Source organism: Cladophialophora yegresii, assembly GCF_000585515.1.
Source record: "Cladophialophora yegresii CBS 114405 chromosome Unknown aczIN-supercont1.2, whole genome shotgun sequence".
Classification (NCBI taxonomy): Eukaryota; Fungi; Ascomycota; class Eurotiomycetes; order Chaetothyriales; family Herpotrichiellaceae; genus Cladophialophora; species Cladophialophora yegresii.
Window position 1 is genome coordinate 729182 of NW_006913046.1, and position 26776 is coordinate 755957.

The window sequence follows — 26776 nt, forward strand, 5'->3', positions numbered from 1 at the left end:
CACTTGCCCGCTCTAGACCGCGCTGGGAACCAATCCCCAAGTGACATCTCCAGGCATCCCCTCCTCCTTGGGTTTCAGCCGCACCCAAACTGCAAAGTCCCCTAACCGAGTGCGCCCTCACCTCAGTACCAAGCCTTGATCAAGGCCACGGACCCCGATCAAGTGACTTTCAGGTCCCCTTATATACACCAGAAGCTTCTCGAACTGTTATCGTTGGTGCTACTATCGTTATCTTCGGACCGTTCAACGTCTCTGAGCCGGACCACAACGACCATCGGTTGTGGGAACGCAATCGCAGAAAGCAGGAGTCCAACCACCAACTCCGCTCCAAGCCGCCAAAATTCCCGCTCACGAGTCTCGCGCATCCCTCCTCGGAGGCCAGGCAGACAACTATCATCCTCTACCGGGAGGGTTCCACCATCGCGAAGGATATGCTGTAAAGGATTTTGAGAAGAGACGATCAACATCCATCATGTATCGACCCAACTCAAAATGGACGTGGGCGTTTTCCCTCATCGCCCTTGCCCAGGCCATGATCGTTCTTGCAGGCGAGAGGTGAGCATCCAACTGGTGGCTTAAGTTCTATTCTGACTGAAAAGCTAGTTATGTCTTTGCGCATTTCCAGATCCACCTTGAAAGCATTCCCAACACCAGCGGCAACACATCCTCGCGGACCATTCCCACCTTCCTGACCCTGTACATCTTCGGTTTCTTGTACCAGCTGGTGCTCGTGTGGGATGCGTTGCGCATGAAAAATACCATTCAGGTCATCGGACTGGTCATGTACAATGTTGGACTGCTCATCTACGGCGCCGTCCAGATGGACCAGATCAAGGACGCGATCTTAGAGCTAGCTGAAGATGACTACATTCGCAGAGACATCTGGTCCGATACCGAGCCATATCTCATCGCCATCCCTTGCATCCTTGCCGTGGGGACGGTTCTGATGGCTGGCTGCGCCTGGAAACTCTACGACGAGTTCGCATGGACCATCTACAAGCGCATCTCGGCCGACCTGAGGATGAAGCGGCGCTATCTCCAGTACCAAATCTACATCACCGTGCTGAAGTTCGACTTCTTCTTTTTCCTCGGATTTACCGTCCAATTCGTCGTCATTGTCAAGGGCCGAGGCGCCGAGTTCGCTCTCACCATTGCCGCCATTCCCGTCACCATTTTCATTTTGTTGGCCGCTGCCTGGTTTGTGCGGAAAGAATCGCTCATCGGCAGCATTGCCGTCATTGTAAGTCTAGCGAGTAATGTTCCTCGCCCAATCGCGTGACTAATCCTTGCTTTTTAGATCCTCTACTTCGGCGGCCTCGCCTACTTCGTCTTCAAGATGGTCCGTATGTACTCGCCGCACTGGAAGGATCCATATCTCCCGGCACGAAAAGAACTGACGGCCTTTGCCGCCCTGACCATTATTCTCATCCTCCTCACCATCACGTACGCATGTATTTGCGCAAACAACTATAAGACGGGTCTCAAACCGTACGTCAACAAGCCGCAAGTCATCGAGGACGATGAGAAGCCGATGGGAGGAAGTGCATATGCTCCGTACGCCACCGAGATGGAACCCAGCGGGGCTGGGAAGATGCCGGCTCCGCGGCCGATGGCAAACAGGATGGAAATTGACTGAACGACAGATAGCGAGTCTTTACTGCTGTGGATATCAATGAGCGGGCGTTTTCTATGATATATGTTCTCGAAATGGAGCATTTGTGCTGCTGCTGTCTAAAGGCGGGAGCTTGAGCCATGTAAAAGGAGATGTATAAGGCTATGACATATAACTTGGATGAACCTGTCTGATTGAGAAACGGTGGGGGTGGCAGTCGCGATGGCTTGTCTACGTGATGAGTACAGTACAAGTACAGTACAATTGCCCGAGGCCCGGCGTATGGAATGAATGAACGATCTCAGCCGAAATTGATGAACATTGGTCTGGCGTCTACCAACCTCTCTTCAGTCTCACTCCGTTTGACGTCAAGAGATGTCACCAATCTTGGTCCGTACCCAGTCAGCGTGGCGGACTCGACTGAGTTGAGTAGAAAGTCTCGTGACCATGAATATGGTCATAGCTTTGCATACGAATGTCAATGTGAATATGAGTAGAGTGCCGCATGCCAACGACCGACCACGCCACGCCAGTCATCCACTGTCCCGCCCACGAAGCATTCCTCGCGTCAAATCAGGGATAATACCGTGGTACCGTGGAATTAGGTAGCCCCGTCCGTTTCGCTCATCTGGACCTGGTCCATTCCATGCTACCCCATCCCATCCTATCCCGTCCCGACCGCACGCAGCCCACGTCAAGAGGTACTGCAGGTATCATATCTACAGCGTCCAGCTTCCAGCTTCCAGCTTCTAGGACGGGGCTGTCCTATCCCATCATCATCGTCGTCGTCGTCATCATCATCATCATCATCGTCACCGTCATCGTCATCCCGGTCGTCTTCCACTCTTCAGTAACGGCTCACTCAGCCATAAAAATCTGCAGCACATTCGGCACATCCCGCCTCCTCTCCTCGACCATGGTATCGCTGATCTTCCAAAACGCCGTGGGTCCGGCGGGGCCGTGCGCGTCGTAGTCCTTGTCGAACCAGTTGCCCAGGATGCCGCGCGCCGAGTTGAGCCCGCCGATCTGCACGCCCTCTGACCGCCAGCGTTCCTCGCCGTGGAAGATGCTGAAGCTGGTCCACCTTACGGCGCCGGAGGGTGTGGCTTGGACGGTGCCTATACAGGAGACAATGGTGGTTAGGACGGATCGGAGAGAGGGGGATTTGATTGCATGGGTGGGTGGGCACGCAGGGGGGATCATAGTTTGACACTGAAAGGACTTGGGAGGTGGACAGGGGGAAACACGGGTTGACTGACATGACTTAATGGTGGGCAGGGGGTTCATAGGTGGAACAAAATGACTTAGTGGTGGGCAGCGGGTATGTGATTAAATGGCGTGAACACCATACTCATACACACGGCCGCGCACGCACACAGCTTAGGTGGGGGAAATGGAAAGAAAACCAAGGGGAGAGGGGGAGCAAAACGTAGCTTAGTTAAGGGAATGAAATAATGGCAGAGGGTAGGCATGAGGGCGAGCATGAATATTCGGCTTGATATGGGGATGCCCCAGATGCGCGGCACGTACCTCTGATGCGCGAGTTCGCGTTAGGGTCCCACGCCATAAACGTACTCCGGCTGGTGCCCTCGAAGTACACGACCGGTAACAAAGGCTTGCCGTGGACGTCGAGGCCCTCTTGCTCCTCGACTCTCGTCACCTGCAACTGCAGTTTGATCAGCCGAAACGCCTCCCTCGTGGAGATGGGGTCGCGCTCTTGGTCCCTCGGGATGTTGGCGTGTGGATCGAAATTGAAGCGGTACAGGTCGTTGTAGTCGAGGAAGCAGACGATACGCATCCACGTGCCCGTCACGCCGTAGGGGTCCAGCGCGTCCAAGTGTGGGTGGAGCGATGGTTTCAGCTTCCCTTCCAACGGGGAGGACACGTAGCTGTTGGGCGCGATCCCCTCGAATACGCCCTCCCACGGTCGTAGCAGGTTGCTTCGCGTGGAACTGACGTTGCGGACGGGATCTGCCATGCGGGTCGAGTCCGCGGGCAGCCCGAGCGAGTCGGCGCCGATGAGACCGCGTCGCTCCGTGTACAGACGGTGGTTGTACGCCAGGACGATCATGATGGATTGCACCTTCTCCCAGTCGATACGGCCGGATCCGTCGTCGTGGAACGGACCCCACATGTTGGATTCCTTGTACCGGCGGAGGTCGTAGACTCTGCTGCGCGCCCAGGGGTGGACGTCGCGGATCGGGGTCGGATGGTTGCGCAGACGGAGCCGCGTGTCCTCGTTGTCCGTGTCTGGCGCTTCGGAGTCGATTATCTCCGCGTCGGAACTGTCGTCAGAGTTGTTGTCGTAGGATTCGTCAAAGATACTGCCTGCGCGGGTGGAGGCGACATGCGAGCAGGATTGTCCTTCGGGGTCGGGCCACGGGGCGTCGAGGTTCATGCCTGCCAGGACGTGGAGTTGGGCGGAGATCTGGCGGAGATCTTCTGTGGGCGCCGGGGGCCATTGTCGCGGTCGGGCGCGCGTGAAGAGGCTGGAGCAGCAGAGGATGGTGTTGATGTTGAGGCCTTGCTGGTAGTACTTTGAAAGGAAGGACGTGTTTTTCGGTGGCGTCGAGAGCGCTTGCTCCGCTAGGGCCAGGGTCTGAGTGAGGATCTCGGAGAGATTTTGGGTCTGTGAAGAGGCAGAGGAGATGTTAGGTTAGATCAGGTCCAGTTGGACAGCATTTAGATGTGGCGGGACATGACTTGGATGTACCACGCCGTCGAAATGTCAGCACGCTTTGCTTAGCTCACCTTTACTTCTTCACTGTCCGACTCGAGGATCTTCTGTAAGTTGATCAGACGAGTGAGTCGGGCTCTCCACGTCCCTGTAGCATCGTCGTCGGGAGGGTCCTAGGAGTGTAAGTGCTGTCAGTGCTCGTTGCGTCGTTCGATATCAAGACACGGGCATCGAGTCTAAAGCGGCGCCATCCTTACAAAGAGAGAGAGATAGTGGATCTTCCAGAGCAGTTCGTCGGTCTTCACCACACTGTTCAGGTGACGACAAGTCCTCGCCACCCGGGCCAAGTCTGTCGGCTCGACGTGCTGGAAAATATGGTGTAAAACCTCCGGCGCCTGGTCGAGGAGTCGTGCCATGGGCTGTGACTGAGACGGTGACGGTGAGGCCGAGTGTGAGTGCGGGATCAGCTGCGGGGACGAATTGTCCGGGGACGAACTGGGGCTCTGGCTCAGCTCGACTTCGGTGGTCGTCTCGTAGACTGTTGGCTTATGAATAGCGCCGGCCGATGGCTGCAAAGGTATAGAGACTTCTTGCATGTTTGGATCTACCAGATACCGATATACGATGTAAGCGAGGGAGATGGAGATGTAAGAGATCGAGGACGGGAATGTGAACATGACGAGCTCGACTCGCGGTCGAATGCCGGGCCGAGCCAGTGATTCAGTGGCCGGAGATAAGGAGGCGTCATCCGGCGCTCACAATCTCTCTCTGCTAGGTATATACAATACTGCTTATCGAGACGGATGATACATGTGTGCTATACATCTGGTTGTTTGAGCGGCCTCGAGATAGCTCGCCTGCATGGCCGGTTCCAGCTCGTGCCAGAGTCTCGAGTATCTCGCCTCATCGGCCTCGCCGGTCCACAGAAACTGGCTCAAAGTCCGCTGAAACCGGTTGTAGTCCACTAGTCCATGCTTGACGCACGCTCGACCAAGCATGAAGATGAACGACGAATGCACGACCGGGAACAAAGAGGTGGTCACCGCCCCGGTACTCAACATCCAGATGAGCAGTGATGGAGCGAAATCCAGCTCCGCCAGGTCTTGGTCCATCGCTAGCAGCGTGTCGTAGAGCTGTGTTGACAGGACGTTGAAATGCCGGTACTTCAGCGGATTGCCGCGCAAGTAATGGTGGGTGAATAGCAAGGCCGACAACGACACCGCCCTCCATACGATCGCGTCCCAGCGATTGTCCCCCAGCGTGGCATCCCCCTGGACAATGACCCACAACTTTCTCTCCATGCGATGGAACATGTCGGCTCGGCGCATTCGCCCCTGGTCGTGCGTGAGCCTCAGCGGACTGGTCTGCTCGGCATCACATAGCTCGCAGATGTCACTGAGGAGATCGATGACCTGGTGATGAGGCACTCCAGCTGCCTGCAGTTCTGCACGGCTCAGGCCGGGCAGTGACCCTGACGTGGTATGGCGCCGCTCAAGAGTTCCCCACGACTCGTCCCAGACTTCGATCGGTGGGAAGCGCAGCTTCTCATCAAACACCTCCGAGTATATCAGGTCGTTCCAACTGATCAGCCGTTGGAGATGTTGTTGAACATTGGACTTCAGCGACGAGAGACCTCCTCGCATTTGCACAATCGCCCACAACCCCGCCATGTGCTTGCTTGCCTCCACGTGGGAATCAACGACAAGGGCAATGTTCGTCAAGGCTGCAACCGCCGCGACCGTCTCGTCAGTCGCCGCCCGCTCCAAGTCGGATAAGCGGCCGTTGATGAGCGATATAGCCGCTACTTTGTGCTGCAGTGTCTTCATTTCCTCGTGCGGATCGGGCACGGGTCTGCGGTGCCGGAAATGCATGCCCCAGCTGAACATGGTCGCGTGGAAGACCAGCTGGTCGGAAACGACGAATGATGACCACGAACTCTGTCCATTGATCGGGCACCAAGGGTACCTCTCGTATTGCTGGAACAGGAAGAGGGAGGTTTCATCTCCTTGATCCATCTTGACCGGTGAGACACCGAAAACGTCGATCTTGCGAGACCCCAGCCACGTCACTGGCATTCCTGGCACGAAGCCTGAGTCGGTGGCAACGTGTTGCTCGGTGGTGGCAGATGATTCCTTCGCTGGAGGTTCTCCGTCGCGCTCGTCTTCGGTCGCGTTTCTTTGTTTCCACTTCTTGCCCTTGCGGTACCTGTATGAGTGGCGCAGCTCCAGCTCCCCGGATCGCATCCTAAACCTCATCTTCTGCCCGCCGCTGACAAAAGGTTTTGGGATCCCAAGTTGCGGTTGCCCGGTGCTCAGCGACACTCTGCCGGCTTGGTTGGCGTCGCCTTCATGCTTTCCAGCATCCCTCCGCTCGAGGTAGTTGTGCATAACATGTCCGCGCAGGGTCCGGAGTTGTTGGCGATCCTTCGTCTTGTGACCTGTCGACGCAATGAACAGAAATCCGCCCTGCAAAGGTGCGTCCGAAGCATCCTGCTGGTCGATAGCCGTGACGTTGGCGACAGGATCACCCACTGCTTTGCCCCCTCCACTCGAGCTCTCGTGGACGTGAGCCATGGCCTTAGGCTGGTTCAGCCACTTGGAAACACGGCACGCCAATCTCGCCGCCTTGATGGCCTACCAGGATTTGCTGCAGATGCTGAGAAGATGGAGGTAATGTCACCGACATATCGGGTGATAACGAGCCCGCCACAACCTCCCGCTCCGTCCAGTCGACCCAGTCCATGCTTTTAGTCATCCGGTATCATGGTCGTAGCAAGCCTCCACCCTCAAGGCCGTATTCGACTGGCGTGTTGTCTTTCCCAGCGGCTTCCGGAGTATCGTTCTTGCAGTGACAGAATCAGGCGACGGCGCTTGTGTAACGCGCCCGAGGATTTGTGATTACTGATCGGATCGTCTTCGTTTAGCCGAGCCGCCCCTGGAAACAAGCGAATCAAGCATGGTCTGGGCAAGTCTTTCCGTCTCTTCACGTACGTACCTATCCTTCATAACGTAGCAAACCACTACTACTACTCCATTTACGGCCGTCGACCATCGGTACGTGCGCAATCTGTCTTGGGCATAGCTCCCAGGAAATATCGTTCGCAGAGCGTTCTCCTTGGCCTCGCTACTCGCTCATCATCGTCGAGACCTTTGCGGGCGAGCCTTCATTCCGCCAGCAGATCGATACAATGGCCAGGCTGGAAATCCATCCGCATCCAGCATACATTCCCAAACCGTGTATCAATTACCTCACGTCATACCGCAATCGACCTGCGCTGGGCGATGAGGCATCTGATGGACGGTCCATGACCGCACGTATCAAGGTGGAGTCGATTTGGCCACCGAAGACAAGGAGAGCTGTATCACAGCGCCGACTACCAAGACACGCACCATGAGACATACGGTATGAGGCTGGTTGCATGTCCTTGCGAGTTCAGCTAGGAGCTGATCTTATACGGACTCCGCGATATCGTCGGGATCGCGTGGGTGGCTATTTCAACGAAATAAATAGGTCGCTAGAGCAGTGGTCGAGCCCTGAGAGCGAGACCGTGGGCGAGAGCGAGATCCCTTGTTGATCCTCTCCCAAGTCGACGCTTTGCGCATGAAAGATCTGGTAGGAGCGATGACTTGGTTACAGCAGGAGCAGAACGCTTGATTTCCTACCAGACTATTACTACGCTACGCCGCGGCATTTAAAAGTACTTGCCAAGTGCCGGGGTGTGCCATGTCCTTCTGTTAGCGGTGGTGGCCGAAAGTCGTCAAACCTGATTCAAAGGTAGAAGAGCCAGGTTTCCGTGGAGTAGATGCTTGTGAAGTCGATGCTTGGGGAGCCGAGGATCGTGGCACCGACAATCGGTCATGGTGCGACTGGCGGGGGAATGCCTGCTTCAGCGGCCTGCAACATCAAAAGGGTGTCCCTTATATCCGCTATGCTAGTGTAACGCAATGCCAAAAAAGGATCCCGATCTTCCTCTAGCTCTTGAAGCAAATCCTGCAGCCTCTCCTTTGCCGTCTGGTCTTCATCGTCAAGGGCTTTGATGTCTGCGCCTTTGTGCAGAAGCATTGCGAAAAGATCTGGCCTAGCTTCGATGGCTACCATTTGAAGCGGCGTCTCGCCGCTTGTGGTCCGAGCGTTGATGTTTGCGCCGTGATCAATCAAGAGTCTTGCAATGTCACCGTCCCGTTGGCTTACTGCTATGTGCAAAGGTGTGCAAAGATCCGAATCCGATGCATTTACATTTGCGCCAGCTTCGAGCAAGATCCTTGTTGTGGATTCATTTGCGAATTGGCAGGCAGCATGGAGGGGCGGCCGGCCATAAAGGTCTCTGGTTTCGGTGTCCGCACCAGCCTCAAGCAGAAGCCTCAGTAATGAGGGCGACATGGAATTGAAAACAGCGGTATAAAGCGGCGTATGGCCGTAAGGTCCTTTGGCCTCTAGGTTCGCAGACTTTGACACGAGCAACTTCACCATATCTTCATGACCACGGACTGCCGCGAGGTGGAGCGGCGTGACACCAAGGACAGAGGTACCATCGCTTTTGTAGGCGTTGTTGACGTGCACCCTGTGACGTAGTAGAAAGCGAGCAATCTCTACGTTTCCTGACACTGCTGCAACCGAAAGGGCCAGGCTCAACATCCTGTCGTGCTGCCGGAACCGTATCAGCTTCCCAAATGTTCTAGGTCTGTGCCAATACTTCAGTGCTAGATTGGGGATCAGCAGCGCCGTCGCAACCATGAATAGGGCGTTAGAAAAGTGGAAGACATCGCGCCAGATGTCCCTGTTGAAATAGGGCTCAAGTGGCGGCATGTATTCAACGAACCATGAGGCTCCAGTACCTTCCTCGTGACTAAAGAAGGAACTGAATATCGTATCGTTTTTTCCGGCAAAGGAGGGTGAAGCTCGCGCGTGCAGCGGCCAGTATGTGGTAGCATAGCTCAGGAAGGAAACCTCAATTGGGTCCAGGTGATGCTCGCAGAGAAAAGCATCCCTGAAGACACGTGCGGACGGCCTCTCCTCGCTCAGGAACTCCAAGCATTTTACCGTAATCTCGCAGTTCGCCTCATCTGGCTTAATTCTGTAACATTCCAGGACCGAGTCCGCATCAGGCTCTGGGCGGAGAAGGTAATCTTTGAACGACTGGTGCACCAAAGTCACCATATCATCATCCAGAAGCAGGAGTCCCGAGCACAGTTGGAGTCCGTCTTTGATCACTTCCGCGGGCTTAAGTGTTGCAAAAGAGGGTCGCGCCAAGGCCGTGCCGAGCTCTTCAAGCTTCAATGGTCTCACCGAGAGAGTAGCCCATCGCAGCATCGCAGCGACAAGGTCTGAGTTGGATTTGCTGACCCCTCGCAAGAGACGGCCGTAGATATCGTGAAGACCTGCCGGTAAGGAGTTAAGGCAGGCTTCTGTCTCAGAGATGGTGACCTTTCGCAAAATACCCACCGCGAATGAAATCCAAAGGAAGGTACTTTCTGACCGGAGCTTCAAAGTCTCAAGGACATGTCGCTCCAAATCTGGAGGGTATCGTTTTACCCGAGATAGCTCCTTGACACTGTTGCGAACGTAGGTGTCCACATCTGTGCTGATCTCCTTCTGCGAGTCTGGGTCTAGCCGAATTGTGGGATAGTGGCTGAGCGCATCACTTATGCTCCGCGGGAAGTGCCGACTGAAAGCGATGACCTTCAGTTTCGGAAGAGCAAGATCCTGGAGCTTCGGCAGGAGGGTATCCAGAGAAGAATCTTGCAGTTCATCAATCCCGTCCAACACACAGGAGACGATTTCCACGTCGATATCACGAATGATGTTTTCGAAAACCCTCCAGAGACCGTCAAAAGAATTCTCCTCGAACAGTTTGGATCTTTGGATTTTGAAGTCGGGTAGCAAGTGGGTAATCATATCGGGATGCGAGAGAAGGACTTGAAGAATAATTCCCCTGAGTATGCAGGAGGCATTGTTTCGTTTGTTGTCCCTATTGTCGCAGAAGAAGTATAACACTTGGTGCTTGTTGGTGTCACTCTGCGCGGCAAGCTGTTCCAGTTCTTCTGTCAGGAAGACTGACATGATTGTTTTGCCTTTTCCGGGGCCTCCCGATATCCAAAGAAGGGGCGACTGACAAGCCGGGTCTTTCCATGATCGGTAGGCTGGTTGCTCGATGATCCAAGTACAGGTTCCGTGGGTGCGTTCTCCCTTCGTCCGAGTCAACATAGCTCTATCGTCAACAGGATTCGTGATAAAGAGCTCAGCAAGGCAATAATCTCGCCACTGCTCCGCGGTAAAGATTGACGCATCCCTCGTGCTGCGGAGACCTTGCAATTGGGAAGAAAGGCTCCTGATTTGCTCGCCCTGGACTTGTCTGTTCCATAGGTCAGTCCCAGTCGAACACTTGCGTATGTCGGAGCGAGAGGGCTCAAGCAATGAGAACGAGTGGTCAGCCCCGCCGGCCTATTGAGGCAAGACAGGTGAACTCACGCATCAATCCGAGCAAGGCACAAGGCCAGTGTCAATTTGTCCCTTTCAATCTGGTCGAGTTTGTTCGCCACATTATCGGTAATCCAGGTTGATTTGACTCTTTTTTTGGTAGCATTCACAGTACTGTCCCGGGAATCTGCTTGGAGCTTAACCAGGATGTCCGATAAGGCATTGGTCTTGGTGTTAATCAATGACAGGATTTCGGCCACCTGTCGAGACTGGTAGGACGGGGTGGCCTTGATGCTTTCCACAACGCTAGTCAGTTGTCGCAGCGAGGCGATGTGCTGAACGACCTCCTTCGGCGCATCTCGAATGGTTTGGACAAGTTTGACAATGTTCAGGAGCTGCTCAGCTATCTGAGACGCTGCAGCCAACGCCCCGAGTACTTCAAGCCCGCTCGCCATGGGTACCGAGTGATTGAATGGGTGGTAGTGAGGAGTTGGTAGGAGCGAGTTTCCTCCTGGAGACCGTCATATTCGAGTGTTGAGTTGGCTGGCAGGCAGAAGATTGCCTGAGCTGGCGATGGTGAGGCTGAGCATTGGCAAGGTCGAATGCGCCTTGCCCCGCGCACTAACTACTTCTGCCGGCACTGTCAACACTACAGAGCGCCGATATGACTGGCTCTGGAGACTTGGCCTGCATTGTCATCTGTGACTTAGGTACTCGTACGTGACTGGCGATAAGCAGAAGAAGCTGCAGTGTCGCAACAGCATCTGGATCCTGAAAGAGGAACGGAACAGAGGAAGCATCTGCCAAGGCTGGCAGCTTCCGCGCCCAAGCAACATCACGTGATTGGAGCTGATTTCCTGGTTGTCCCGGTTGTCCTTGTTTTTCCTTGCCTGCGCCGAGTCTCACGATCTCATCAATGCCTTATACTATCACTCATCCCACTCGTCCAAGGGGCAATTCAGCACGGCCTCGGTGTAGATACTCCAACTCAGCTCACGCCTCGAAGATTGGCCACCGGCTTCGAGCTTCGTGGCACAAGCACGCGCCGAAGTTAAGCTTAGGGTGCTTAGCGCTCTTCCTCCTGGCTGTCTTTGTAACAGCTTTGGTCAGATTCGACCATGACTCGTGCTCGACGATATGAAGCGTCGCCAACGCTCACTATCTATAGCCAATCATCCGCGATCGACACCGCCCTTGCTGTTCGACCGCCACCCGCTCTCGCGCAGTGACTATTCAAATTACCTATTTGAGGTGCAACAGATAGGCGAACCACTGTCAATACCAAGCGAATGCCTTCACCTCACCGAAGTGCATAAGATCCCGGGTCTCTGCCTGATAGATTGTGGACGGGGATACCCAAGGTACGGAACCGTTGTCCCTTATTTATTAGCGCGTCCGAGAGTGAGAGTCTCCTCGGTTGCACTTCGTATGAAGTACGGTGTATGACCCATTCTCCGATTGTATTTGTGTGCGACCAACAGCCCGTCATATCCTTGGGAGGCGAGATCGTCAACGCGTCAGGTCATGTCGACCAGCTTCACCGCCAATGCGACCTTCTAAGCATCTGCGGACTCGCATTGACTACCGACATCGCTTGGGTCGTCCGTCCTAGGCACGTTGCTTGCCATCTCAGTCTACAACGGTGGCGCCCCTGGAGCTCATTTAGGAGGCCTGGGTGGCCACGTTTGACTACAGCTCCCATCAACGCCTCGATTGCCGATTTCGCGAGCGCAGTGCCTTCCCCCCGGAGGCGTGTATCACTGGGTGTCCATCTCTGCGGGGCCGAGAGAGGGCCGCCCACTCGAATCCTTTGCCGGCTCGTCGAACTACTTTGGATGGCCCTTTGACCGGACATCCATCGCGTACATCATGTCCGAGCTTGTCGTCCAGATGTACGTCCTGTACAACCCGGACCATGTCATCAAGGCCTGGAATCGCTCGAGCGAGCGCTGTAACTGTTCCGAGCGCTGTAGCTATACCGATTCCCGATCTGTAATGTAACAAATATGAAGTCTAGAAACATCAGGCGATCCACTCATCCGTCGGCGCGAGATTTCTGACTGGGGGGAACTAGGAGACTAGTCCCATCCAGTTGTCATCGTTCCATCCAAGGTATATATGTATATGTGTGTCTGTACTGGAGAGTTCGGCGAACGTGAAGATGCCGTACTATAACCTTCCTGATCTAATTACCCTTTCACCAGATCCGACCACGCAACTCGTTCCTGGCCTCGATACAATGGCATGGCCCTAATTATCCGGACCCTCCAATCGAGTAATTATCCAATCGCTCAAGCCTCTAGAGCACGCCGATGGACATAAACATAGATATACATACAGACACAAAAGAAACACTTAACACTCCGACCTACTTAATCGAAGTACGTAGTACCCTCCATTCATTTCCTGAACACCGCGCTCAAAATCAAATGATCAAATGCCGGAAACCTAATATTGAAACAAGTCGGTACCACCCACCGCAAAGAAAAACCGCGTAGCACCAGAAGCTGCATCTCTCGTCCCTCATCCCGCTATCCACCCATCCGTTCGTGCATTCACTCTTTCACTCACCAGCCCCATACCTATACGTCCCCACCAGCCCAAACACCCACCCCGCCTCCCTCGCCCCCGCGAACTGGAGCATATACACCCTCTCCTTACCCAACGTCACACCGCCCGTGTGCGCAATGACCTCGTCCTCGTTCCACACCTTGACCGCCACGCCCGTCTGCATGACGCGCTCAAAGCAGCTCTCCCCGAGCACCGAGTCGAGCAAGACGACGTCGCGGTCCTTGTTCCGCGTGATGAGGATGCGCTTTTCGCGCCCGTTCCCGTGAACGCGGTGCGGCGTGTGGCTGGAGCTGGGGAGGCGGGGCCCGCGGGTGATAGAGGGCTGTCCCACGGGAGTAAGGTTCGAGGCTGAGCGGGAATGGGAGTGGGCCGGCGTGGCGGGTGGAGAAGAGGCTCCCGCAAGAACTCCTGAATGCCTGGAGGTCGTTTGGCCGCTTTGTGGCGGGGACGCCGAAGGTAGCACAGTCAGCCGGGCGGCTCCTAGGTTCTCCCAGTGCTGGCCTTTTCTGACGTAGAGGCGGATCTTCATGTTGTTGACCATGCCTCCCCCTTCGGCCGCGGCTGCGCTGGTAGATGGAACATTGGGTCCGTCGTGGCCGGGAATAAAGCCAGCTTGGCTGGGAGCCGGAGTACTGGAACCCGAGCCGGTGCGGGTGCCGCTGCTGGAAGAGTACAGCGAGCCGGGTGTGCCTACTCCGCCTTCCTTGCGAAGGACCGATGACCTGTTCAGATTGAAAGCGTTGCTAACGCTGAATCTCTTGAAGGCGGAGAACGCACTCGTCGTGGTACCCGAGCTCTCGACCGAAAAGTCGACCGACGCGGGCGTCGGTGCAGACGACGCGCGGTAACTTGACTTCTTCTGACTACCGAAGCTGAACCACGAACTCGACTTTGCGCGTGTATGTGAAGCTTGCCCAACGTTAAAGGTGACTGACGGTTGCCGAGCCGGACGTGCATTTTGAAGTTGGATGTAAGTCGGGTTGTTACAACGCGCCCAGTTGATCATGCCGTACAGTGCTTCACACTCTTCGGGGTTGCGTGACCGAAACATGACATTGTTGGTTATCCTGATCTTAGAATTTGGAGTCGGGGGTGACCGGATAGAAATGTCCAACGCAGTTCCTCTTCGTAGTGGGACGATGGGAGTCAGCTCGAAAGCCACAAGTGGTTGTTGACCTGGCGAGGACGCCCTCGAATCTGAGTCGTCTGTAGGGCGGCTTTGCGGGACGGAGTGGGCTGCTGACATTTCAAAGGCCTCAATTAAACCTGGAGATATGACGATGGAGCACTCGTCGGGGTGGATCTGTTCCCACATGCCTCTATCTGACCACGAGCAGATCAATGCGATTGTCCTCGACTTCTTGTGGGCTGGGGCTGCAGCAGAAGAGGGAACCCTGCGATATGGCCCTTGAGAAGCTGAATCCGAGGGGGCCAGCGTGCGCGTTCCTGTAGAGGTGCCTGTACCCTGATACGACGATGGTGGCATCGGGGGAGGCATGGACGGCTTAGATGCTCGACGATCAGCGCCAGTGATCGCAACAAGAGGGGTCGGTACATCTCCATGCTCGGATACCACATCTTCCGACGTGTCCGAACATGTATCACTCTCGCTATCGGAATCGGAGTCGGAAGAGCTGCCAGAGCTTGTGGATGGCGCGTATTCATGCTTCAGAGGTGATGACGTCCGCGGTTTTAACGTTTTATCGGACGGGCTCGGTGTAGGTTTTGGAACGAGGCCTGGGTTGTTATTTGATATCGGCAGGAGGATGCCCGAGCGTTGAGGGGGAGTGGATGGCGGAGAGGGGGAAGCACCAAGACTGAGTCGCACGGGTCGGTCTTGACGTTGGTTGTGGACTGGCGGTGGTGGGATATCTTCTGTATAGATCTTGCTCTTCGTTGAGCCCTTCTGCCCACGGTTCGATTGATGTGCCCACTGGTCTTCCTGCGGTGACAGCCGTTGCACCTCAGGTGATTGTTGAACTGTCTGCACCGAGGACGGCTTCTGGTGAGCGGGTTGAATGCGAAGCTTGTTGACAGTAGGGAGGTCTTTTGATGGTGTTGATGACACTGCTCGATGATAAGCAGGCCTTTGTACGGGTGCTTCGAGTCCTGTTGTAGGCAAAGGGGACGGGGTGGTGGAGTGTTGCTTGAGAGTTTGCGACTCCTGAGGCGAAGCTGTTGCAGCGGTCGACTTCGGAGCTTGGTTGTGATGAGAGACTGGAGAAGATGGCCATCCGTCAGAGGCATGCGCTCCTTTCAGAGTTTTCGAGACGCCTTTGTGATTGGCGCTCTGAGTCTGCGTTCTCGTCTCTTCGGATGCTTGTTGTATGATTGGCGGCTGGGAAGATCTAAACGCCTCGGACTTTTCTGCGTGACCTGCCAGATATCCAGGTCTTGTTGATGTTGTTTTCGACGACGTGGTCAGAATTGTCGCGGAATCTCTGAGTGAGCGATCCGAAATGGTGGACCGATCGGAAGACACCGCTGATGGCACAGGCTTCCTTGTTATTGTGGTTGGCGGCACGCGGTATTGCGGGACAGGTTTCGGCGCCAGTCCGCCTCCTAAACTCAGTCCTGGCGACGGCACGTGGACTATAGGGATGCTAGGTTTAGACCCACGGCTCGGCTTGCTGTGGGCTCCGAGGACAGATGGCTCACCGATGGGGACGTCCAACTGTTCCACGGTGGTTGCCTTATCCGATATCTGACTGTGCGCGTCCGCTTGCTCAGGACGAGATTCAAATGCTGCGGTGACGGCCAAAGGCGCAGGTGGATGCACAAAATCGGGGGTGCGATTCAGCCTCGGAGGCAACGGGTTGGAACCAAGCATATTCATCCATTCTGTCACAGCCTCCTTGTCGTCAGTCTTCAGAGCCAGCAGCTCATGCCATTCCTTGCCTAAGCCGGCCAGGCCCCGAACCATAATGACAAGGTCGAATCCTTCCTCTCCACGTCTCGCGGACACGGAATTCAGCTCGATGGGAGCAAAGAGGAGCCATTTACTCGTGTCGTCGACTTCGCAAACAAGCACATCTCCCCCAACCGGATCGCCACGGGCATTGTCTCGAAAGACCAATTCAATGCCGCAGTCCAGTCTCTGCCCGCTTGAGTGGTACACGGTGAGATTGAAGAAGTCTCGCGCTTTCACCCGGCGGGTCCTGTTCACGTTGACTTGGGTCATTGCCGCCATTGTACGTATGTCACGCGACTTCGTTGCGTCAACATTCGCCGCAAGGTTGTCTTCCAGTCGTGCTTGTTCTTCTTGATTTCGCCTTCTGGCTAGCGCTGTCAGGTCCGCATAGGTAGTCGCCATCTGGACCGCAAGGGCTAGGTCGGACTGATCTCGAATGCGAGTGAAGGCCTTGCTGAAGGCTTTGACCCTGACCAGCGGTCTTTTGAGCAGGTAAGCCACATCCGCTTTCTTGCCTTCTCCGTCTACCAGGTCACCCGCCTCATCCCGGGAAATGCCTTGCTCGGGAGGAGTGGAACTGTTAATAGGAGCAAGGTTCACAACAACATCCTCAAAGCCGAGTCTCCACGCATGTAGATAGTCCCGGTACGCCCTTTCTGAGGTTTTTGCCCAACTGAGTAGGCTGTCCATGTCCCCGAGGGGAATCCGCTTGTGGAGGGTTTTCAGTCTCTCCAATGCGATACCCATCTCGACGATCGATTTTGTCATGTTCATCTCGTCCGAGCCGCTATCCGACGAGAGAAACAATTCGGCTGCCGCAGCTGAGTTGGTTCTAGACAATGCACATTGGAGAAGAACCGGAATGACACCATCGACAAGGGTCTGCAGTTCTCGTGCATACTTCTGTTCATCCACCGACAGCCCGTACAGTACCTCCCTCGCAGAGCTGGAGTGCTGTTTGACCCGTGATCTTCTTGCGGCCCGTGCTGATCGGCGGTTTCTGCTTCCTCTTGGCATAGACAGGACTGACATTAGGTCTTCATGAGTGGTAAGCTTGCGCCTGAGTCCATTACTTTCTTGGGGTACAGGCGGGTCAGGGCGCTGCTCACGGGGCGGCTCTCTGAAAGTCTCGGGGGATGCAGTTGTTGCGGGCTGATGTCCGCCTACAGGAGGACAACGTCGGTTAGGCGGACTCGTGGATGCGGTTGTCGGCTCCTCAAGTGAAGGATCTTCAGCCAAACATCCAGCTGCTTCCGGATCATCTCTACTGTTCATCATGTCTTTTGTGGAAATATCGCGCCGTCGGCGCACTTTCGCGCCTCTCCGCCGCAGCGATGATGGAGACCCATCATCGTCATCTTGGTCGGCTTTCCGACGATTGCGGAGTCTTGGAGCGGATTCTCGATCTCCGTCCGGAGAGGTTACTGAGTCAAGTTGTTTCGAAGTATCAGGGGGTCCAGGTTCGACAGGTGTGGAAATAGAGTCCCATATTTGATTCGGATCTGCCAATCCAGGCTTTGCCTCCGATGTTCTCTTTCGATGTGCCCGTTTCCGCAACGGCTTGGGCACTTCCACTGGTGGCAGATCTTCTCGATCGCCGTTATCCATAAAGGGGTCAGGTTGCTCATCCAGCCATGCCTCGATACTGGGTATGCGATTGTTGACCGGTAGTAGAGTTTCCGACTTCATAATCTTACCTCGCGTTTTGCCGAGAAGTCCACCTCTTCTGGCTTTCGGCAACTCCATGGCTTGAACTGCATCTCCGCCCCTGCCTAGCAATTCCGCATATCTGCTGGATTTGCGTGGACTTGTGTCGTCATCGTTCGCTCTGATCGATCCCTCAGAGTACTTTTCGTGATCACAAGGAATCATGGATTCCATGGTCAAATGGCGGGCCAATTCATCATCCGCTCTGCTTTCCACGTCTCCATAGGACTGTGAATCCTCCGCAGGTTGGGGTCCCTCGTGGTCCAGCGGCTTGACTCTGATACCGTCGTCAAATGGAATTGCTGTTTTGATCTCGCCGTCTGTCGGTAGTTGTTGATGCGACCTTGAGCGGCGAGATTCCTTGGATCTCTCTTGATTGGATGTATAGGACGGATCGTATCGACGAGACTCTGGGCGTCGACTGTTCGTTGGTTTAGAGGCTTTGTCTCTGGCGTCTTCCTTGCTCTTCCAGTGCTCATCACTGACGATGCGGCGCCGTGGAGCACTCTTACTCCTGGCTTTGTCTCGAACGCCCTCGCTTTTCTCCCTAGTACCTCCATCGCCTCGCACACTAGACTCATCTCCGTGTTCAGACCGCGGTCTAGTAACGCTTGAGGGACATTCAGAAGCCGGAATTGATCGCACGCTCACCGCATCTGGAGCGAGAGCTTCTGCAGCACCCTGGGCCTGCCATTGCCGAATGCGATCCTGGACAGTCGTCGCTTCGTAGGCGTCATCGCGCTGCGAGGACTCTACATTTTGGACCTTGGGAGGTGTGCGCCTGCTCGTGCGATAGGTCTTTGGGGTTTTGCGAGCTGGTTTTTTGGCCGACTCCGCTGGCATGGACTAAGTAATGAGGAAGGCGTGGTTCATTGATGGGTTGTCTGCTCAAATTGTGGCGGCCGTTCGCTCTCTCTGGGAAGTTTGCATTGGCTCTGAAGGTCGCTGCTTGAGCATATTGGGCCTCGACGTCGATATAGGAGATAGCGACTCGATCCTCGGAGCGCCGAACATCTGAAAAGGGTGCAGGGGCAATGTTGGACTTCGAGCAAGCAGATCAGATCCGGATCTCACGCAAGGCGCGGTGGCACAGGTTTCCCGTGGCGCAGGCGATATGCGAGGCGGGTTGCGTCAAGGCCCAAGCTGTGTGTGGGGGTGGCATCAATACACCGAGCGCGTTTCCCAGAGCAACAAGCGAGACCAACAAGCTCGGATCTCCATAGCTCGGTCTAACTAGTGTGCCAATCACCTCTCTGGAGCACACCACTTGTACTCTGTGTCTTAGCTATTGGTTACACTATGGACACAAAATTCTTGATGCTGCTGTCTCGCTCACCCACGAGCGCAACTGGTTACGCGTCTCCGGGATATCTATTCTATTGCCATGGCAGAGGCAGTTTGGGATTGAATTGATTCGCGCTTGCGGAGCCCAGGACGGGCCCCATTGAGTGTCACTCTACTTTTGCGCACGCTTCTTGGGCGTGCTGGCATGGCCATTCGCTTTTGGACTGGTCACCGTCCCGTTTCCCGCCACTGACTTGGCTATCGAGTTCAATGCCCGGAAGGCATCAGCAATCGAGCTCATGCTGCTCACAAGTAACACTGTCATGTTTCAGCTGAAGATCACCAGTACGGAGAAGGCCACACTTACTGCCTGGAATGACGATCCAAAAGAAGTTCATCAGAAAGTAATAGCCCCAGAAATAGTATCCCTCTGGCCGACAATAGGTCAAGTTTTTGTGGTAATGATCAAACATGGACGTGGCATAGTATAGGATGTCGCCGTAAATCTGGCCAAGCGAAATGATTATCTGGAGTGGATGGCGCAGAGGATGTGAGGCAACAATGAAATATATCATCAAGAATGATAAAGGACCCCAGAATGCCTGCGCCTGTGTCAGTGATTAACGGCATGTGAACCCGACCTCGATCTTACCGCCGTGATGGTCTCCATGCACAACACGAAAGGGTCCGACGTAAGGTATCTCGAGTCGGACAGCGAGTACTCCTTCCACAGTTGCCCAAATATATCTTGCATTCCGCCCATACGAGTATGGTTATAAGCAAAATAGCCCTCAAAGAAGAGGTGAATGAAGCCGCCTACAGCACATCAGTTTCCGTCTCCTGGCGCAGGCAGTCTTCCCTTACACAAACAAAACCATATTGCAATCAGCTTATCCGTCTTCTTCAGGCGTGGTGCAAAGCGGGATGCAAGGAACCATGTCAGGCCGAGAATCACCGCACAGCCCGTGGCGAATGTAGCAAGGAGTTGCGGAACGGTCAGATCGTTGGCCACGAAGTTCAGGATTTCGATCTCCGTGGGATAGTAGGGGTGAACTGGCTTGACGACGACAACGGTCGGTTCGGCAGGTGAGGGAGCGGTGGGAGAGCTCATCAGGTTCTTCAAGAAATCCATGGCGGAAGTCAACGACTGGGAAGCGAGAGCTTCCAAAGAAAGTCGGTCAAGAAACGTCTGAAGAGATGCAACAGAAGCTATGAAGAGAGAGACCCCAAGTAAATAGAATGGGCAATTGAGATCACAGTCCCCGCGCCAAACTCCCTGAACACAAGAATAAATGAGCGGATGGCCACAATACGTGATGCGTTGGACCTCGTCACAAGAGTTGGCGACGGCAAGCAAATCGACGCATCCAAGAATTTTGTTTAGGCTTCACCCAATGGAAGCGGAGGCTTCCGCATCGTCAGTTTTCTCCCCAAAAGGATCCCTAAGCTTGGGGGTGGCTTGCCTGAGGCGGCGAGTTACTTAGTTAACTAGCTCGGCGAGCTAGGACTTTCCGTACCCACAACTCAAATCAGAAGTCTCTCAACGTCGACTTGCCCACCAATTTCTTCCACGTCATGCCATCCCACACCATCAGCTTGTTCCCGATTTATGGACGATCGATGGTTGCCCGAATTAGCAGGCGGAGAGGCACCGAAGTGTTGTGCAGCACCTCGAGCACTTACATCAGTGGCTGCCGCGCATCCCCCAGAGCACATGCATTTTGGTACCTGAGTTGAGATCGATCGCGGTTCGAGATTCGCAGGGTACTGTAGGGCGTTCCAATTCACCTTGACCAGCATTCCGGGCTTGACTCGATGCTGCTTGTCCTTGCCTCATCGTACTTGTAACACAGTACTGAAGAACCTTCTCCCACCCACATGTTCCTGGAAAAGTGGACTTGCCGTTGTGCAAACACCACCACACCACTCCCCAGACCCTGTGCGTTCCTTTCAGCCTGCGGGGCCGGCCGAGGACCACAAGCGAATCGCGAACCCTTGGCGGTGCTCAGTGATGCCCGTCGTGCCCGTTCACTGGCACATGGAGCAATGACGAATTTTTCACTGCCCTCTGCCATTCGTTCCGCAAAATGCCCCATAGGATCCTAGCGAACGAAGCCTTGCTTGTGGCGAGTACTGCGTACGTATTGTTGATACTAACAGGCCGAGTCCCGTGGGCCGAGTTCCGCTACGAGGATTTCGTTGAGGCAGGTATAAGTATGATCGATGGCTGAGAAGTGTTTTGCGGGAGCCATCAGGATATTCCTGACCTCCTCTTCACCGGTGCCTCCACGAACCCGGAATATCTTTCTAGCCGACCGAAAGGGGCTATATCGACTCGGTCTGTTGGCCTTGACGTCTCTTATCTTGGAGTGACATCAGACTCTCTCAGTTGACTTGTAGCATTTTCACTGAAAGGAAAGCGCCATCATGGCCAAACCCATATTCTGTGCCACGCACCCGAGAGCCTGTAGCACGGCTTTTGAACGGGTAAGACACCATCTAAGCAACCTGGAACCATCGGGCTGACCGCGGCGAGGTGTTTATGACCAGGGAAGATTTGACCTCCGTGCACGAACCGTTTGGTGACGCATTTTACTATGGGTGAGTTTTCTCAGAGCAAGACCTCGGTCATATCTGACTGGCTCCTAGTCCAGAGCGCATGAGTGTGCGCTACGAAAATGACGAAGAGACCAGAATCGCCTCAGGGTACGGCGATTCGACCTATAAAACGATCTTCGATAGTTTGGAAGACGAAGAAGCTAAGGTGAGATACTCGTTAAAATGGCATTGTGACTGAGGTTTCTATGATAGGACCTGGCTCACCTTCGAACAGGGCAAACGCGTGTTTATCAAAGACATCCTCCATTACCTAGTCCCTCCGAATCATCAAGCACCCAAATTGGCGCCCTCCTTGTACCCTCACAGGCGCGGCATTGGCACCGAAGCAACCTTTAACATAGCTGACGGGGTAAATGGTAGCCATCACGCCAACGGCATAAACCGCGTCAATGGTGACCATCATGTCAACGGTGCTAATGGTGTCAACGGAGACTATCATGTCAACAGCACAAACGGTATCAATGGTGACCATGTTAATGGTATAAGTGGCATCAACGGAAGCCATGATACCAATGGCACCAATGGCGTGAATGGCACCGGGAAAAAGGCTCCCTTCCCCTTCCCGACAGAGGGTGAACCTGGAAACCCGACAATCGTCCCCAGGGCCCTGCTTGAGAAGTTCCACTTCACCTTCCTTATCCGTGACCCTCACTCGAGTATCCCATCTTACTATCGATGCACTATACCTCCACTTGAAGAAATGACCGGCTTTCACGAATTCTACCCAGATGAGGCTGGCTATGATGAACTCCGGCGCTTTTTCGATTACGCACGAGAGACTGGCTTGGTTCGGGACAAAGGTGCAGCTCTGGCAAATGGATCAGCAAACGGAGCAACGGAGAATGGCCATGCAAATATTCCTGAGGTTTGCTTGGTGGATGCTGATGATTTGCTGGACGACCCAGAGGGTATCCTCCGAGCTTACTGCGCAAGTGTGGGTCTTGATTTCAATCCTGACATGCTGAACTGGGACGACGAAGAGCTTCAGTCGCGTGCTAAAGAGGTGTTCGAGAAGTGGAAGGGCTTCCACGAGGATGCCATCAACTCTACTGACCTCAAGCCAAGAAAACACGTGAGTAGCCTCCATGGCTCAACCTTGGGGCGGTGCTGACTAACACATAGAAGAAAGCAGCAAAATCCGAGGAGCAGTGGAATGCTGAGTGGAAGGAGAAATACGGAGAAAAGGCAGCAGAGGTGATCCGGAAGACCGTCGACCAGAACATGGCGGACTTCCTGTACCTGAAGCAGTTTGCCCTCAAGCCAAAAGCTTGAGTTCTCGGCTGCCTCGAAGGTGTCGCTCCTCTTCAATGACGTCCAGAATGTAACTTTCCATAGCATTGGCTTCAGCAAACGACAAATGAGAGAATGACCCTGCTCTATCCCATGTACAATGTATCCAGTTCCAAGTCATGCTGGTACAGAGTAGCGTAAATTCAAAAGTCAATCCCGGTTCATGTCCAGTCTGGTGAATGGTCAGCCACTACGGAGGTGGCACATCTGTCGTGGATCGAATCGTATCGGCACACCGTTTACCAGCCAACATGTAGTACAGTATGCACAGTACGTCAACAGCGACACTCATGGAGATACAGAATGTGGTCTGATGCGCAACAGACCGACTGATGCAGAAAGGAACAGCCGGCAACCGCTGGATGACGCATGATTGGTCCAGAGGGTTCCCGAAGTCTCGTGACGGCGCCAAGCATTTCTAGGCAGTTCTGGAAAGCACTATGTCATAGGCCTCATTGGCCGCAGGTGCGATGGGTGCCCGAGTATAACAATCACCTTGCTGTCGACCATTTCCTCCTTTTCGCGTTTTCCAACACTAGACACGAAATCACACACGGTTCCAGATAGACAAAAGCTTATCGAACTATGGCAGCGCCTCAGTTCACAGATAGAGCCGCAAAGGCCCTTGGCGACGCAGCAAACCTGGCAGAGCAATACGCCCATTCCCAGATTCTGCCAGTTCATCTTGCAGTCGCTTTATTTGACCCTCCTCCGGACGAGTCAAAAGACCAACAGACTTCAGTCAATGCCTCGCAAGCTCACGCCTCAGCACCGCTGTTCCGACAGGTGGTAGAGCGAGCCCATGGCGACGTTCAGTTACTCGACAGAGCCTTCAAGAAAGCTTTGGTGCGGTTACCCAGTCAAGATCCTCCGCCAGAGCATGTCACCATGTCACCGGCCCTTTCCAAGGTCATTAGATCCGCCCAAGAACTCCAAAAGACCCAGAAAGACAGCTATGTCGCGATTGACCACCTGATCAGCGCCTTAGCACAGGACCCCAAGGTTCAAGAGGCGTTTCGCGAGTCGAACATTCCCAACAACAAACTCATCGATGCCGCCATCCAGCAAATACGGGGGACGAAAAGAGTAGACTCCAAACAGGCCGACTCAGAGGAGGAGAATGAGAATCTCAAGAAGTTCACAATCGACATGACGCAGTTAGCACGGGAAGGAAAGCTCGATCCCGTCATTGGACGAGAGGAGGAGATTCGAAGAGTGGTCCGGATCTTGTCCAGAAGAACGAAGAACAACCCCGTGCTCATTGGTGAGCCCGGTGTGGGAAAGACGACCGTCATCGAGGGGCTGGCACAGCGCATCATAAACGCCGACGTCCCTGCCAACCTCGCCGCATGCAAACTTCTCTCACTCGACGTCGGGTCTCTTGTTGCTGGCAGCAAGTATCGCGGTGAATTTGAAGAGAGAATGAAGGGTGTGCTCAAGGAGATCGAGGCGTCCAATGAGATGATCGTCCTTTTTGTCGACGAGATCCATCTCCTGATGGGCGCTGGCGCTAGTGGTGAGGGCGGAATGGACGCAGCAAACCTCCTCAAGCCCATGCTCGCCCGTGGCCAGCTCCACTGTATTGGCGCCACCACCTTGGCCGAATACCGCAAATACATCGAAAAAGACGCTGCTTTCGAACGACGGTTTCAGCAAGTCTTAGTCAAAGAACCCTCCGTGGCCGAGACCATCTCGATACTCCGTGGCTTGAAGGAGAGGTACGAAGTTCACCATGGTGTGACTATTCTCGATGGCGCCATTGTTGCAGCTGCATCCTTGGCCGCTCGTTACATCACCTCTCGGCGACTGCCGGATTCAGCTGTCGACCTCATAGATGAAGCAGCAGCAGATGTCCGTGTCATCCGCGAATCTCAACCCGAAGTTCTGGACAATCTCGAGCGACGGCTCCGACAACTCGAAATCGAAATCCACGCCTTACAACGCGAGACGGATCCGTCATCCAAAGAGCGTCTGGAAGAGGCTAAGCGCGAAGCAGCCAACGTCAAGGAAGAACTCGAGCCACTCAAAGAACACTATGAGCGCGAGAAGAATCGGTCCCGCGAGATTCAAGAATACAAGATCAAGTTGGAACAGCTCAAGAACAAGCGGGACGAAGCCGAACGTTCCAATGATCTGCAGACCGCTTCCGACCTGACGTACTATGCCATTCCAGATGTCGCCCACAAGATCAAAGAACTTGAGAATGCCAGAGCCCAAGCTGATGCTGAACAGCACACCAGACTTGGTGCGATGGGCGAGGTCTCACCGACTGATGCAGTTGGCCCAGAACAGATCAATGCAATCGTGTCCAAGATGACCGGCATTCCAATCACCAGACTTCGTGCCTCCGAGAAAGAAAAGATCCTCCACATGGAACAGCAGCTCGGTCGCACAGTGGTTGGACAGAAAGAAGCTGTCCAAGCTGTTTCGAACGCCATCAGATTGCAACGTTCTGGCCTTGGCAACCCGAATCAGCCACCATCCTTCTTGTTCTGTGGTCCTTCCGGAACTGGTAAGACGTTGCTGACCAAAGCACTCGCGGAATTCCTGTTCGACGACCCGAAGGCCATGATCCGGTTCGACATGTCAGAGTATCAAGAACGACACTCGTTGTCGAGGATGATTGGCGCGCCTCCGGGCTATGTTGGACATGACGCTGGCGGTCAGTTGACGGAAGCCTTACGACGACGACCTTTCTCAATCTTGCTGTTCGATGAGGTCGAGAAGGCTGCCAAGGAAGTTCTGACCGTCCTGCTCCAGCTCATGGACGATGGGCGCATTACCGACGGACAAGGTCGTATTATCGATGCCAGAAACTGCATTGTCGTCATGACCTCTAACCTCGGTGCCGAATACCTCTCCCGCCAGAATGCACCCGACGGAAAGATTGACCCCACGACCAAGGAGCTGGTGATGAATGCGCTTCGCAACTACTTCCTACCCGAGTTCCTGAACAGAATCAGCGCGATTGTCATCTTCAACCGGCTCACTAGAAGAGAGATCCGGAAGATTGTCGACTTGAGGCTGAGCGAGATCCAGAAGCGGCTCGAGAGTAACGACAAGAAGATCTTTATCAACGCTACCGACGAGGTCAAGGATTACCTGGGTGCTGCTGGCTATTCGCCTGCCTACGGCGCACGTCCATTACAGAGATTGATTGAGAAGGAGATCCTCAACCGGCTGGCAGTGTTGATACTGAGAGGTGCTATCAAGGACGGCGAGACTGCGAACGTCATCCTGGAAGACGGACGGATTGTGGTCCTGCCAAATCACACTGATAGTGAGATGGAAGATGACGAAGATATGTTTGACGAGGATGATGCGATGTTGGAGATTGAAGATGGTCCCAATGGGAACATGGATCTTTACGAGTAAACGATTCGGTGATGTATGATGATGCATGGCTTGGGAAAGAATCATGAAATTATGACATTGGTTGCATCGACAGCGGAAGGCGTTTAGGCGGTTGTGTTTTATGAAGAAGGGAGAGCTCAGCAATGACCTGGGCAGCTTATGAGATAGTCACAAGGGCCTGTGATAGATAGGATTCTAAAACGAATGGTTGACAATTTGCAGTATGTGCATCTTGAGACTGTGCCTGCATGTGCCACGCAGATACAGTAATAATGGTGGCCTTTACCCAGTATCAACTCAACTCGCCCGTTGGCAAGTGAGCCGAGATGTCACG

General features: G+C 54.3%; 9 protein-coding genes across 9 annotated transcripts; 4 read left to right on the top strand and 5 right to left on the bottom strand.

Moving 5' to 3' along the window:
• Positions 1–472: 472 nt before the first annotated feature.
• Positions 473–1636, top strand: A1O7_02180 (uncharacterized protein; the record flags this gene model as incomplete). Its single annotated transcript, XM_007756214.1, has 3 exons — positions 473–555; positions 604–1240; positions 1298–1636. 3 exons carry the CDS (start codon positions 473–475, stop codon positions 1634–1636), a joined length of 1059 nt encoding a protein of 352 aa, XP_007754404.1.
• An 834-nt stretch (positions 1637–2470) lies between these two features.
• On the bottom strand, positions 2471–4885 carry A1O7_02181 (uncharacterized protein; the record flags this gene model as incomplete). The annotated part of the gene is made up of 4 exons (XM_007756215.1): positions 2471–2730; positions 3143–4241; positions 4364–4462; positions 4547–4885. 4 exons carry the CDS (start codon positions 4883–4885, stop codon positions 2471–2473), a joined length of 1797 nt encoding a protein of 598 aa, XP_007754405.1.
• Positions 4886–5080: 195 nt separating this feature from the next.
• Positions 5081–6862, bottom strand: A1O7_02182 (uncharacterized protein; the record flags this gene model as incomplete). Its single annotated transcript, XM_007756216.1, has 1 exon — positions 5081–6862. The coding sequence occupies one exon, from the start codon at positions 6860–6862 to the stop codon at positions 5081–5083; it is 1782 nt and encodes a 593-aa protein (XP_007754406.1).
• Positions 6863–8144: 1282 nt separating this feature from the next.
• A1O7_02183 (uncharacterized protein) lies at positions 8145–11161 on the bottom strand (the record flags this gene model as incomplete). Its single annotated transcript, XM_007756217.1, has 2 exons — positions 8145–10641; positions 10758–11161. 2 exons carry the CDS (start codon positions 11159–11161, stop codon positions 8145–8147), a joined length of 2901 nt encoding a protein of 966 aa, XP_007754407.1.
• Positions 11162–12208: 1047 nt separating this feature from the next.
• On the top strand, positions 12209–12641 carry A1O7_02184 (uncharacterized protein; the record flags this gene model as incomplete). The annotated part of the gene is made up of 1 exon (XM_007756218.1): positions 12209–12641. A coding segment is annotated over one exon (345 nt), but the record flags the coding sequence as incomplete, so codon positions are not given.
• A 628-nt stretch (positions 12642–13269) lies between these two features.
• A1O7_02185 (uncharacterized protein) lies at positions 13270–18738 on the bottom strand (the record flags this gene model as incomplete). The annotated part of the gene is made up of 1 exon (XM_007756219.1): positions 13270–18738. The coding sequence occupies one exon, from the start codon at positions 18736–18738 to the stop codon at positions 13270–13272; it is 5469 nt and encodes a 1822-aa protein (XP_007754409.1).
• A 613-nt stretch (positions 18739–19351) lies between these two features.
• A1O7_02186 (uncharacterized protein) lies at positions 19352–20311 on the bottom strand (the record flags this gene model as incomplete). Its single annotated transcript, XM_007756220.1, has 4 exons — positions 19352–19497; positions 19547–19781; positions 19832–19995; positions 20044–20311. 4 exons carry the CDS (start codon positions 20309–20311, stop codon positions 19352–19354), a joined length of 813 nt encoding a protein of 270 aa, XP_007754410.1.
• Positions 20312–21606: 1295 nt separating this feature from the next.
• A1O7_02187 (uncharacterized protein) lies at positions 21607–23070 on the top strand (the record flags this gene model as incomplete). The annotated part of the gene is made up of 5 exons (XM_007756221.1): positions 21607–21666; positions 21716–21780; positions 21829–21943; positions 22013–22870; positions 22921–23070. 5 exons carry the CDS (start codon positions 21607–21609, stop codon positions 23068–23070), a joined length of 1248 nt encoding a protein of 415 aa, XP_007754411.1.
• Positions 23071–23673: 603 nt separating this feature from the next.
• On the top strand, positions 23674–26463 carry A1O7_02188 (hsp98-like protein; the record flags this gene model as incomplete). Its single annotated transcript, XM_007756222.1, has 1 exon — positions 23674–26463. The coding sequence occupies one exon, from the start codon at positions 23674–23676 to the stop codon at positions 26461–26463; it is 2790 nt and encodes a 929-aa protein (XP_007754412.1).
• Between the last annotated feature and the right edge of the window lie 313 nt (positions 26464–26776).